At 38.0% G+C, this 12,161-nt stretch overlaps 1 protein-coding gene across 5 annotated transcripts in view; it reads right to left on the reverse strand.

Moving 5' to 3' along the window:
* The window catches only part of taf1a (TATA box binding protein (TBP)-associated factor, RNA polymerase I, A), a 14,829-nt gene continuing 2,668 nt past the window's right edge, over positions 1-12,161 (reverse strand). Inside the window, exons 1-11 of one of the 5 annotated variants that reach the window (XM_037537450.1) lie at positions 9,532-9,617; positions 8,298-8,422; positions 7,478-7,641; positions 3,928-4,041; positions 3,491-3,689; positions 2,368-2,477; positions 2,097-2,255; positions 1,907-1,973; positions 1,606-1,729; positions 864-1,018; positions 1-323 (exon numbers count right to left, since the gene is read on the reverse strand). In XM_037537450.1, coding sequence (XP_037393347.1) covers positions 262-323; positions 864-1,018; positions 1,606-1,729; positions 1,907-1,973; positions 2,097-2,255; positions 2,368-2,477; positions 3,491-3,689; positions 3,928-4,041; positions 7,478-7,641; positions 8,298-8,412 — 1,269 coding nt within the window. In that variant the 5' untranslated portion in view covers positions 8,413-8,422; positions 9,532-9,617 and the 3' untranslated portion in view covers positions 1-261. Of the gene's footprint in view, positions 324-863; positions 1,019-1,605; positions 1,730-1,906; positions 1,974-2,096; positions 2,256-2,367; positions 2,478-3,490; positions 3,690-3,927; positions 4,042-7,477; positions 7,642-8,297; positions 8,423-8,640; positions 8,660-8,700; positions 8,841-9,531; positions 9,618-12,161 lie in introns of those variants that run through there. The other 4 variants (XM_037537448.1, XM_037537451.1, XM_037537449.1 and 1 more) reach the window with 4 other exon arrangements.

Genomic DNA, 12,161 nt, shown 5'->3' on the forward strand with positions numbered 1-12,161 from the left:
AGCACTTCAAACTTTGTTTTAATGAATAAGACAAGTGGTTTAATCTCCGTCACATACATTCAGTGGGAAAATTACATATATAACATAAGCACACCCTAGTGGCCATATTCTGGCCAAATCAATTATATACAATGCAGAATATCAAAAATACCAGCTACTAAGTTACTGAGCTTCCCATTGGGAAATACTCTACATTTTATAACCCCTGTTAAATGTAGCAAATGTAACAGTATCACAATCATGAGTTGAAGCAAACATCTTTTATCTTGTCAGCATTTCCTTTTTCTCTCTTGCTGAAGAACTGAATTTATTGTAGCCTCTTTCTATGACGGAAAGGATTTCAGTTAGTCAAAAAGATGATTTAAACATAAATAAAACACAAACAAACAAGACATACATGTAGGTTCATGCAAGTGCAAAACATTCTAAAGTGGATTTTATACACATTTTTAGCTAGACCAGAGGTTCTCAAAGTAGTCATTAAGATTCCCTCAACATTCCACATTTTTTATCCCAACTCTCAAAATGTGAGAAGTAGGTCATTAAAAACCTGATAAATGTCTGTTGGGTACTACACAAAAACCTGTACCAGCTGAGGGGCCCTGAGACCTAGTTTGAGAACCACTGATGTAGAGTAATATTTCCAATTTAATTTTCATGTCTGTGCTTAAAGTGAAAGGACATAACCTGAAAATATACCAATGCTTCACTTAAAATTGCAGCACAGATAAAAACAAAACTACACATGACTAGTGAAACTATCCAACAGTAACTGACATGTGCACCTACCAGAACTTTTAGGGGATTTATTTAAGAAATGTTTGCAATTGACCAAGTAATGCAAAAGTAGTGATCATACTTACTGTGTTCACCTAAAAGTTTGGATACATTGGCTTTGACCAACAATAGTCCTGTATTCTCTTCAGAATCCTTCTTGCCATGGCACTTCCTATAATGCATAGCTAGCCAAAGATCTTTCCTTTTTTCCCATTCTTTGTCTATAAGATGCTTGAGCTTCCTGGAAAAAAAAAAATATATATATATATATATATATATAAAAAAAAAAAATGTATAACAATTTTAAAAATGTATAACAAAATTAGGTGCATCAGTCATGTGATGCAATGTTTGTGTTAAAATACATGTTTCAGCTGAAAAGTTTAAGTTTCAGCAACTACACAACTGATGCATTAGTCTTTAATTCACCCATGTGAAATAACCAACACTCCAAAAAATGATAAAAAAAAACAAATTATTAACATCTAAAATGTTCAAATACAAGGCTAATAATGACCGCATTAAAAAGGTGCGAGTTTATTATGGGGGAGGGGGAAATTCACAACAGTACCCTTTAACTGACAGAGGAAGACATTTAAAAATGGTACATATTTATTGTCCTTTTTTCCAACTATTTAGAAGTTTGTTTTCCATTATTTCCAACAAGTTTCCAATGCTCCATTTTCCAAATAACATACAGAGCTCACATAAGCTACAACTATATTTTAAGGCATGTTAAATAAAAAAAAAAAAGATTTTTTACAAATAACATCTATGCATTTTCCCAGTTAATCACATGACCCAATATAGTACACTGTTTATTCTTACTTTTTTTTGAGGACTGTCAAAACCTTTCGTAGACAAATCCATGCATTCAGATCATACTTCCAGCTGGGATAGTCAAGGAGATTCATAGCAACAGTAAGACAGTCCTGCTTATCTTCCACCACTTCTGTTAGATGAAGAATAAGACCAGAACAGTGGCATTTTACTCAACTGACCTGTCATCAATACTCCTCTGGGTTCTGTAGGATGAGAAAAACCTAGAACACCTATTTTAATTCCAAATAAGTTGTTAATGAGGTAATTTTAAATTAAAACATATTAAATAAAAATATTTTACATTTACCGGACTTCAGCAGCAGAGAGCAGTATTCCAGCATCAGCTCATGACTGGGGACTAAACAGCAAAGTACCTAAAAGAATTATTTAAGTAAAATATTGCATTGAACTACATGAATCTTCAAAAACATTTACTGGCTACTTTGTTTATAGAGTCAAAGAAAAACTAACAGAAAGGAAACAATAATATGCTGTACCTTCAGAGTACTGATAAGTTTGGCTGGTGGTGCTTTATGCCTTTTAAGAAACTGGTACAGGTAGACATGAGCATTCGGATTTGATGGGTAATCCTTGTTGTAAGCATAGTTCTGCAGTACTTTTAGGGCTCCTTCATGGTCATTGTAGAATTCTAGCATCTGTCAGTCAGTGACAAAAAAAGTTAGTTTTTTTTTTTAAATGCAGATTTAACTTTAGTAAAATTAACATAAGCTTTAGGTCATATCAAATGCACAAGAACTTAAAACGCACATCAACATAACTCAATACAAAAGGGTCCCAAACTCCAGGCTGTGTGATAATTTCCTGCAGGGTCACTGAAGCTTGTCGGAAGTAGCTGTGCAGCTCTCGTGTGTTAGCATCTGGAACAACAGATACAGGACTTCCAGCATTTATCTCCAAGAAGTGCATCTCACAATCTAGCTGAGGGATGTGGCATGCTCAGACAAAGAGAATAAGAAAAAACTAGAAGTATCATGACATTAGATTTTTGCTAAATAGTTACAATGCCATGAAATCTGGGGACTGCATAAGAAGCTAAAGTTTTGTGTTCTTTGAATAAGACTCTTGCAGTAATTCTAGTTAATGTCAGAGAAATCAAATGTTAAAGCTGAAAGTCACTTAAAAAAAAAATGACAGTGAAAGTGCAATATTGCCCTTGTCTTGCTCAACCTTGACATCACAACTCGATTTATATTGTTCTGCTGCATGTCTTTTTTTGCATGTCTACGTTGGTTGCCATGGTAATGACATGTACAGCTTTTGCTGACCAGGTAGGGAAAAACCTAACTAAAGGAACAATCACACTATACTGAACAACATTTCACTTTTTATTAAGCACAGCATGAACAGAACATAGCAACAGTGTAGATTGAACTGATCGACAGACTGCTAACAAGCTATATACACCGTACCAGTAATTTTCAAAGACAGACTTTCTATGTTCAGATCTTTTAATGAAGCAGTCACTGTAAAATGTAAACATACAAAGCTTAGAGAGAGTTGAGCTATAAGATGTGAATGTGCACCACTAACTTTCTTTTCACAAATTCTGATGTCACAATCTGCACATCCTAAATAACAAAAAAATAAATAAATAATAAATATGGAAAGAATCCAATCTGACTGGTCAAACTGAAGCACATATCCAGAAATCTCATTGGAAATAGCGTCGAAACCACACACAAATGTGGCCTGAATCTGAATGTTTTTTTTTTTGATGTAGAAAATCTGTCCTGCTCGGTATGCTGAAAAATCAGATTTGTGATGTCTTCGTGAACAAGGCCTAACTGATCAGTGGGAATATATATCGGACCAAGTTGAATGCTGTGTCAAAAATGAGCAGAGAGGTTTAAGGGTAGAAGTAGCATCTTACCTGAGCTGGTCGGAGATGACTTTTTTGTGCACCAGATGAAGTAATCTAGAAAACCACAGTATGCATGGATGAGCTTCAACTCCATAGACTGACTTGCAGACTGCTTGCCGTACTTCCAACTCGCAGCTACTGACAGCTGGCGTTTGGCATCATTAAAGTTGCCATTCAACAAAAGATGAAAAGAGTGCTCCAAACATATCTAGCAATACAAAATTATAAATAATTTTTTTGCATGACAAAATGAGCAGAGGCATATAACACAGAAAGAATAGAAAACTGATTCTAATTGAGTTTAATCAATTTCAGCGACTTAAACCTACACACAAATTTGATTGTTTCCATGCATGGGGGGGGGGGGGGGGGGGGGTATCATTTATAGTCTTTGTACTTTGCTAGTTTATTTTCATCTTTGCAGACAAGCAAAACTATAATCATACCTTTGCGTAATTTTTCACTCCAGAGTTTTTCATCCGCTCATACAACACATTGAAATCTTCCAGTTGGGAGTCTGGATGATGCTGAAGGACCTCCGTGCCTATTCTCCAAATAATCTGGGTAGAAATGGTTGAATCATTAAAGAAAATACATTGTGACTAAGCACAATCTAAACTACATTATTAAATGGATAGTTCCAGTCCTAAATTCTGATGGCTGAGCTGCGTTTGAAGTCATTGTAAAACATGATACGAAGAAATTAAAATGGATTTTGATTGGACTAAACTAAACTAAACATGAACAAAACTCCATAAACAAATTAACAGAAAAAAAAGACAAGATAAACGTCAAAATAAGAGAACAATTCAGATTGGATTAAGAAGGAGAAATATGAAATAGAACAAACATAATAAACCAGTTAATAAGATTTTAATGTAAATGAATAAATAGGCAAAATAAGAATCAAAACAGTCCAGTGAAAGGATTATTAAAAGGTAATAAAAACAAATAAGTAATAGCAATAAAACAAAGATAAAATAAAATGAAACAATACCGTAAGATTGAGGAAAGTTAGTAAAAATTATAAAATAAAATTAAAAGAAAAAGTTAAACTAAAAGAGTTAGAAGCTGTCTCAAGGTTGTTAGAGACTAAAATGATTGAATGACAGCAGCGAGCTGAGTTTAAGAGACTTATAAAAAATTCCAGCTCAGTGATGTACTGTAGTTAAAAGCAAATTTTCCCATTTCAGTCAAAACTCTAGGTACCTGAAAGGTGATCCAATCACAACAGCGGGTCTGATAATTAACATTATTTATAGAGATCATAGATTAGTTTTGAGCTAGCATATGGCCGGAGAGTGATTTCCAACTATAAAAATAAGCTTCCCACTGTGCTGCTAGAGAGGATCAACCAACTTTATCACACAGCCTACAGTGGTCAGTGTTGCTAAGGGCTCTAGTAATGAATAGCAAGGTGAAGTGATTGAGTCTAGTGGTTTGAGGGTACTGATGGATGCATGTCCACAAGCTACATCACCGTTGTTCAGTACTGACAGTAAGGTTGCTACCACTATATATACACAAAGGCACACAACATTTATTTATTTTGATACAGGAATCCAAACCATCTCAACCTGGCTTTATCTCCAAACTGCTCCACCTTCACTGTCCCTCTGATCTGCTCATTTCTAATCTTGTCCATCCTTCTCACTCCCAACAAAAATCTCAGCATCTTCATCTCCGCCACCTCCAGCGCTGCCTCCTGTCTTTTAGACAGAGCCACAGTCTCCAAACCATACATCATGGCAGGACGCACTACTGTCTTGTAAACCTTCCCTTTCACTCTTGCTGCTATCCTTCTGTCACACATCAGCCCTGACACCTCTTTTTCTTCACCTCTTTTCTACACTGTCCATTGCTCTGGATGGTTGACCTAAGATATTTGAAGTCATCCACCTTTACGACCTCTACTCCTTGCATCTTCACCTTTCAACCTGCCTCCCTCTCATTCACACACATGTATTCCGTCTTATCTCTACTGACCTTCATTCCTCTCCTCTCCAGTGCAAACCTCCACCTCTCCAGATTCTCTTCCACCTGCTCTCTACTCTCACCACAGATTACAATGTCATCTTAAATAAAACTGGATCCAGGACTGAGCCTTGTGTGACCCCTTTGGTTATGGGAGTTAAATCTAATTTATGGTTACCTAGTGCCAAACGCTGTTTTCTGCCTGAGTGGTAATTCTGGGCCCACTCTATTGCACTATTGTTAAAGCCAATCCTTCAAAGGTATTCCAAAGATGACTGTGGTTAATGACATTAAAAAAACTTTTGTTAAGTCAATAAAAATGGCAGCACAGTGCTTCTTTCTGTCTAAGGCCATGTAGAGATCATTCAAATCACTGAAGCCAGATCTTTATAAAGAAATAATCTGATTTGGGTTTTCACAAAATATTCTAGAATTTTAGCTAAATGACAGTTTTGAGATTGGTCTTTTGAGATTTAGACCTGCCACCTCTCCCCCTTTACGCAGCGTACAACATGGGCCATTTTTCAGATACTGGTAACTCTACAAGACAAAACAAAGCATGCTTACATGCTTTAAATGTCTGTGTTTCAGTCAGAAGTAGCATCAAACCCACTCTGAATCAAAAACAGCTCTGTACTTGCTAAATAATGTCTTAGCTGTGAAAGTTTAGAAATTCAAGCCTCTACAGCCAAGCAGTGCACTACTTGTCAAGTGTGGATGTAGCCAAGTTCTAAATTACTATTTATTAGCTATATTATGCACTGTTGGGGTGCAGCATCCAATATTTAAATTCCTACATAGTGCACAATGTAGGAAGCAGGAAGCCATTTGAGATTCAGCGTGAGTTGAGGGGCATAATTGGACTGGTGCTATATAAGAATCAAAGTGGTAATTTGGTGACTAAAAAGTACTTACAAAGCAAAATGTTTTGCATTAAATAATGTAATGTCATCATATATTCATTGATATATGAACAAACATTCATGAAATCATGTCATGGGAGAATGGACATTGTTCTTTGTCTTCAGCAGTCCATGGTTGCTTGGCAATGATACCATACTCTAAATGAACTAGATTTCTTAGCAGAATACTTGTAAATGAAGCTCAACTGCTCAAAATGTTAACTATCCTAGTTTTTCATGCAATTTGGAAACTTGCCAGTACCTTTCAGTTTTTCTACAGCAAACTTTCTGTTAGCAGCACATCAGCGCTGTACTGTCAGTATAAACGGCGTCTGACTCTTTACTTACCACATACCACAACCAACAAAGGATATATGCTATTCTTTCTAAATTACATTTCACTTTCAAGGATAGTTACCAGCTAGTTTAGCTATCTTGTTAGCTTGGCTTGTTTTGATATTTATATATTGTTTTCATATGTACATGGAATCTCAAATGAGGATGTAAAAGTGAGGGCCAGACCATACAGATCAATTAAGAACAACAAACCACACAAAGTACAGGTCTGGCAAAGCTATGGCTACAATTTACGACAGAACTGCAGCTGCAGCATTACTGTACTGAGCTGGCTTATCAAAGATGTCACCAACAGACATGCAACCCACATTTGCTCTATTAAGATCCATTTTGATCTTAATGTGTGCTTAATCAGAAATTTATGAAATCCCAGTAACAGCTGTGGCACTGAGGAACACAGCAAAATGCCAAAATGAATGGTGCAGAACGGACTGGTCTGACCAGAAACATTTGGTTACCTGCTAACAGAAACCACCAGAAGTAAGAACCCGGAAAAGTGAAAAGGGTCTACTAGTCCCCATTGAAAATGACGGAATAACTTGGTCCAGTTTATATATACTGTCAACGAGACGGACACATTAATCATCTTTGGCATGGGACAGGAAGAGGTTAGAATGAACGAATAAGCAACTGTCAAATGGTTGCCACATAACGAGTGGATTTTCACATTCTCTCCCACATAGCAATTTTAGTCCGACCAACCAGTTTCGTTTTTGAGTAGCAAGTAAATTCCAAGAATTTTAACGAATTTCTCATTACTTACCTCACAGGCTAGAGACTGCCTGTGGGCCGTTGTTTCCTCCAGCGTTTGAGAGTAAGCAGATAAATACTGTGCAGCTTCTTGCCAGCGATGGTGCAGCATGGCATCTCTAATGGCCTTCAGACATAACCTTGCAGACTTATGAAAACCACTTTCTTTAGACCGTGCTAAAAAGAGATATTAACAGTTTAAGTGCCTAATACACAATGACAAATACGTTTTAATATCACTTTCTCCGATCATAAGTCATATTACTGACCTTAAAGGAGATTTTTAAAAATCCCAATTTAAACGTTAACAGGAAAACAAAGCAATGCAGAATGCTTTGACGTGAGATGCTCCATACTAGCGAAACGAGCCATCAGAACTGGTCACAGTGGTGGTGCTAGGAAACAGCGTCTTAAGCGTGTCTCTTGAAAGCCACCTCACATAGTTATAAAACAAAATGTTTACAAATGCTGCCTAATATAGTTTTCCGGTAGTTACAATTTTTTTTTTGCATAATATGTATATATTTTTCCATTGACTCATGATGGGTGTTTTAAGATAAAAATAAAACGACTCACATAAAACATTTTTCAAACTTTTCTATTACCAACACTGCATAAAAACTAAAGACTCCTATAGGTTCACTGTTCGTTTTGGATAGTAAATAAAATAGCTATAGGTAGACATCGTGGCCGCTGGTCTACATCACCACCACTGTAAAGAAACCGGAGTTTGTAAGTTTCTCGTCAATGATGACTATGTTTATATAACGACTGCCTTACTCATGCAGACGCTGTGAAAAATCAATGGAGCTCCCGTTAAGTCATTAATTTACCATTAGTGGAAGGCACGTGTGACAAACTGGGAGACTCAGTCTTCCTCAAAATTCTCTCATCTTCCGAAGCGTCACTCACGTCTGAGAGATTTAGTTCCGCTTCGATATCATCCATACTTTAGTTTCTATAATAAGAAAAGAACATGGGTGGTTGGTTTATTACATATTAAGAATTAAATCGTGTGTTTTAAAGCCTAGTTAGCTTTCACACAGAACCGTCTCTGCTATTTTCACGTTCTCAGAAGCACTTGCTTTCATAGACGATCTGCAACAAACGCATCATTAAAACGCACATAAGACGTTTTCTGGCGTCTGCCATTCGTTTTTGTGTTAAAAACATAACTTTTCCTGAGGCTCCCCCTGAAACCAGCCAAACTGCAGAAAAACGATGGATACTGCTTACACTTCCACAACGCTTCGCCGCCGCCCTTTTCTGCTTTTTTCCGCTTTTCTTCTTCTTCTTTTTTCAACTTCTTCTTTTTTCAACTTCTTCTTCGTCTTCGTCTTCTTCTTCGTCTTCTTCTTCTTCGTCTTTCTTCTTCTTCCTCTTCCGACATAATCGCTGTTTGCAATCTTTTATACATACTGCCACCTACCGACCTGCGTGCAAATTCTGACACTACAGAATTTCTCCACATTAAAACAATATTCCTACCGTTTCTAATGCCGTGAACAAATACTATCTAAGAACTACGTATACTAAACATACACATATGTTCAAATTGTGTACACTTGTTGACCCAATCAAAAATCAATGGTATTAATAGGGCATTAATCTGGGAAGGCTGTAATAAACTTCATAACGTTAGTGAGAGAATTCAGCCACACTAGGTTTAGTGAGATCAGGGTTCAAGTTTATATGGAGCTGCACCAGAGCTTCGGATTCTACTGGCAACAATTTCTGTGGCGATTATGCCAGCTGTGTGCATGAAATTTGCCACCTGTGTCAGCAGTGTGTGCGTGTTAAAGTAGCTGAATTCACTGATTAGAAAGGGTGTCTGGACATATAGTATACTTTTGAACATGCAGTGTATCACAGGCTGGAGATTCACTACATCAAATATCTGTCTGCAAAACCTTAAATAAACCAATCCTATTTTGATTCTTTCAGAAACTTCCGATCTGCAGCCTCCCAGCACTAGAAAATTTTATTTAAATGTAGGATGATGTTTAAAAGAGCAAATTAATCTGGAGCATAACAGTGTTTTGTTTTTAAATTACTGGAAACACTCACAGAATATCCAATGCATCTTGTCTAATTTTTTGGGGGCTGTCGTGGGCTGGAGGTTAGGGAACTGGCCCCGTGACCAGAAGGTTGCCGGGTTCAATCCCTAGCGTCGACAGTCTATGACTGAGGTGTGCTTGAGCAAGACACCTAACCCCCAATTGCTCCCTGGGCACCGTAGATAGGGCAGCCCACTGCTCCAGGCAAGTGTGCTCACTGCCCCCTAGTGTGTGTGTGTGTGTGTGTGTGCGTGTGTGTGTGTGCTCACTAGTGTGTGTATGTGGTGTTTCACTTCACGGATGGGTTAAAGGCGGAGGTGAAATTTCCCCGTTTGTGGGATTAAAAAGTGTCTCTTAATTTAAAGTCTTAGGGCCTCAAGGCCTAAACCTCAATTGACTTACAAAGGGAATCTAGTTTTTAAAACATAAAACATATAGTAGAGTAGTGTGTACCCTGTTATTGTGTTTTCCTCTCAATTGCAGTTACAAACTGTTCATTTTAGCACTGTCAAATTAACCAATGAAACCTTGCTGTTTCTGTACCCTTCCTTCTTCCTTATCTCAGCATGTAGCTCACATATACCATGACATTTTGTTTTATATTACAAAGATGTATTTAGTGCTAGCGCTAAAATTACTAAAATTGAGGGGTACACGTGACACCCACTTATCTGATATTCCTATATAAATACCTATAGTATGTACCACTGCATATAAAATACCCTTCATTTGAAATGCAGAGAAACTGTAAGCCAGCTGACTTTATCTGGGCTCATTTCAGTAGAATTGTGCTAAGCTGCTGTACTCTTTTGGGACTAGACATACATAAAAGAAGACTTAAAAGAGGACCAAGCTTAATTATTTTATCTGCATTTGGTTGATTTAAGAGGGCTCTTGCATGATGCAATTATAAGGTCTCCATCTCCACAGTAATTCATGTAGTGGTACAATGTTTATTCACTACTTCATTATTGTATTGTGTTTTAAAAGAAAACAAACAGTTTGCAAGACAGTTATTGGTTTGCAATTATTTTGCATTTAAATGTCAATTCCATCTTAAGTCCATCTTAAACAGTGCATTCTCGGCCTAAATATGCCAGAATGTTACAGCAGCACCGTGTAAATGCAATTGGAATGGAAAAATCGAAAAAGGAGCTAAACTGAAATTGGTGGCTAAAAGTGAGGCTGGCAATAACTATTGATATCCAGTTGCAGATACATTTTCCATCAAATGAGTTTTGGGGGGTGCAGAATTAAGCTAAAAGCTACTGTTAATGCTAATGCTACATTCCCACACAAAGCCCCCATCTGTTGTTTTTATTAGCTGCCTAACATGGTCCAGGTTCCATCACCATTGCAAACAAGAAGGGGCTCAAAGCTGATCCCTGATGTAACCCTACCTTCACATTGAAACCATTTGTCACTCCAACTGCACACCTCACCACTGTCTCACTATCCTCATACATGTCCTGCACCACCCTAACATACTTTTCAGCTACACCTGACTTCCTCATACAGTACCACAGTTCCTCTCTTGGCGCCCTATCATATGCCTTCTCTAGATCCACAAAGACTCAATGTAGCTCCTTCTGACCTTCTCTGTACTTCTCTACCAACACTCTCAACGCAAAAATTGCATCTGTGGTACTCTTTCTGGGCATGAAACCAAACTGCTGCTCACTGATCTGAACCTCTCGCCTTAACCTTGCTTCAACAACTCTTTCCCATACCTTCATGGTGTGGCTCATCAACTTTATACCTCTGTAGTTACTACAGCTCTGCACATCACCCTTGTTCTTAAAAATGGGGACCAGTACACTGTTTCTCCACTCATCAGGCATCCTCTCACTCTCCAGGATTTTGTTAAACAACCTGATTAAAAAGTCCACTGCCTTCTCTCCTAAACATCTCCATACCTCCACAGGTATGTCATCTGGACCAACTGCCTTTCCATTCTTCATCCTTTTTAAAGCTGCCCTCACTTCCATCTTACTAATTCTTTGCACTTCCTGATCCACTATCTCTCCCCCCATTGTCCTCCTCTCTCTCTCATTTTCCTCATTCATTAGTTCTTCAAAGTTCTTCCATCTACTCAACACTCTCTGTTCACTCACTAGTACATTTCCCTCTCTATCCTTTATCAGCCTAACCTGCTGTACATCCTTTCCAGCTCTATCTCTCCGTTTAGCCAAACGATACAAGTCCTTTACTCCTTCTTTACTGTCCAGCCTCTCATACAGCTTATCATAGGCCTGAGCCTTTGCCACCATTCTTTTCGCTATGCGACTAGCCTCACAGTACTCCTGCCTGCCTACTTCATCTCTCTGGTTATCCCACTTTTTCTTAGCTGCCTTCTTCTTCTCAATACTCTCCTGGACTTCCTCATTCCACCACCAACTTTCCTTGTCTTCTTTCCTCTGACCAGACGAAACACCCAACACATTTTTGCCAGTTTCTCTCACCACCTTAGCTGTAGTTTCCCAGTCCTCAGGTAGCTCCTCACTGCCCCCAAGGGCCTGTTGCAATTTTTCCCTGAACTGCCTGCAACCATCCTCCTCCTTCAGCTTCCACCATCTAATCTTTGGCTCTGTCTTCACTCTCTTCCTCTTCTTTGTTTCTAATCTCATTCTACAGACAACC

The sequence above is a fragment of the Pygocentrus nattereri genome, chromosome 4 (assembly GCF_015220715.1).
Source record: "Pygocentrus nattereri isolate fPygNat1 chromosome 4, fPygNat1.pri, whole genome shotgun sequence".
NCBI lineage: Eukaryota > Metazoa > Chordata > Actinopteri > Characiformes > Serrasalmidae > Pygocentrus > Pygocentrus nattereri.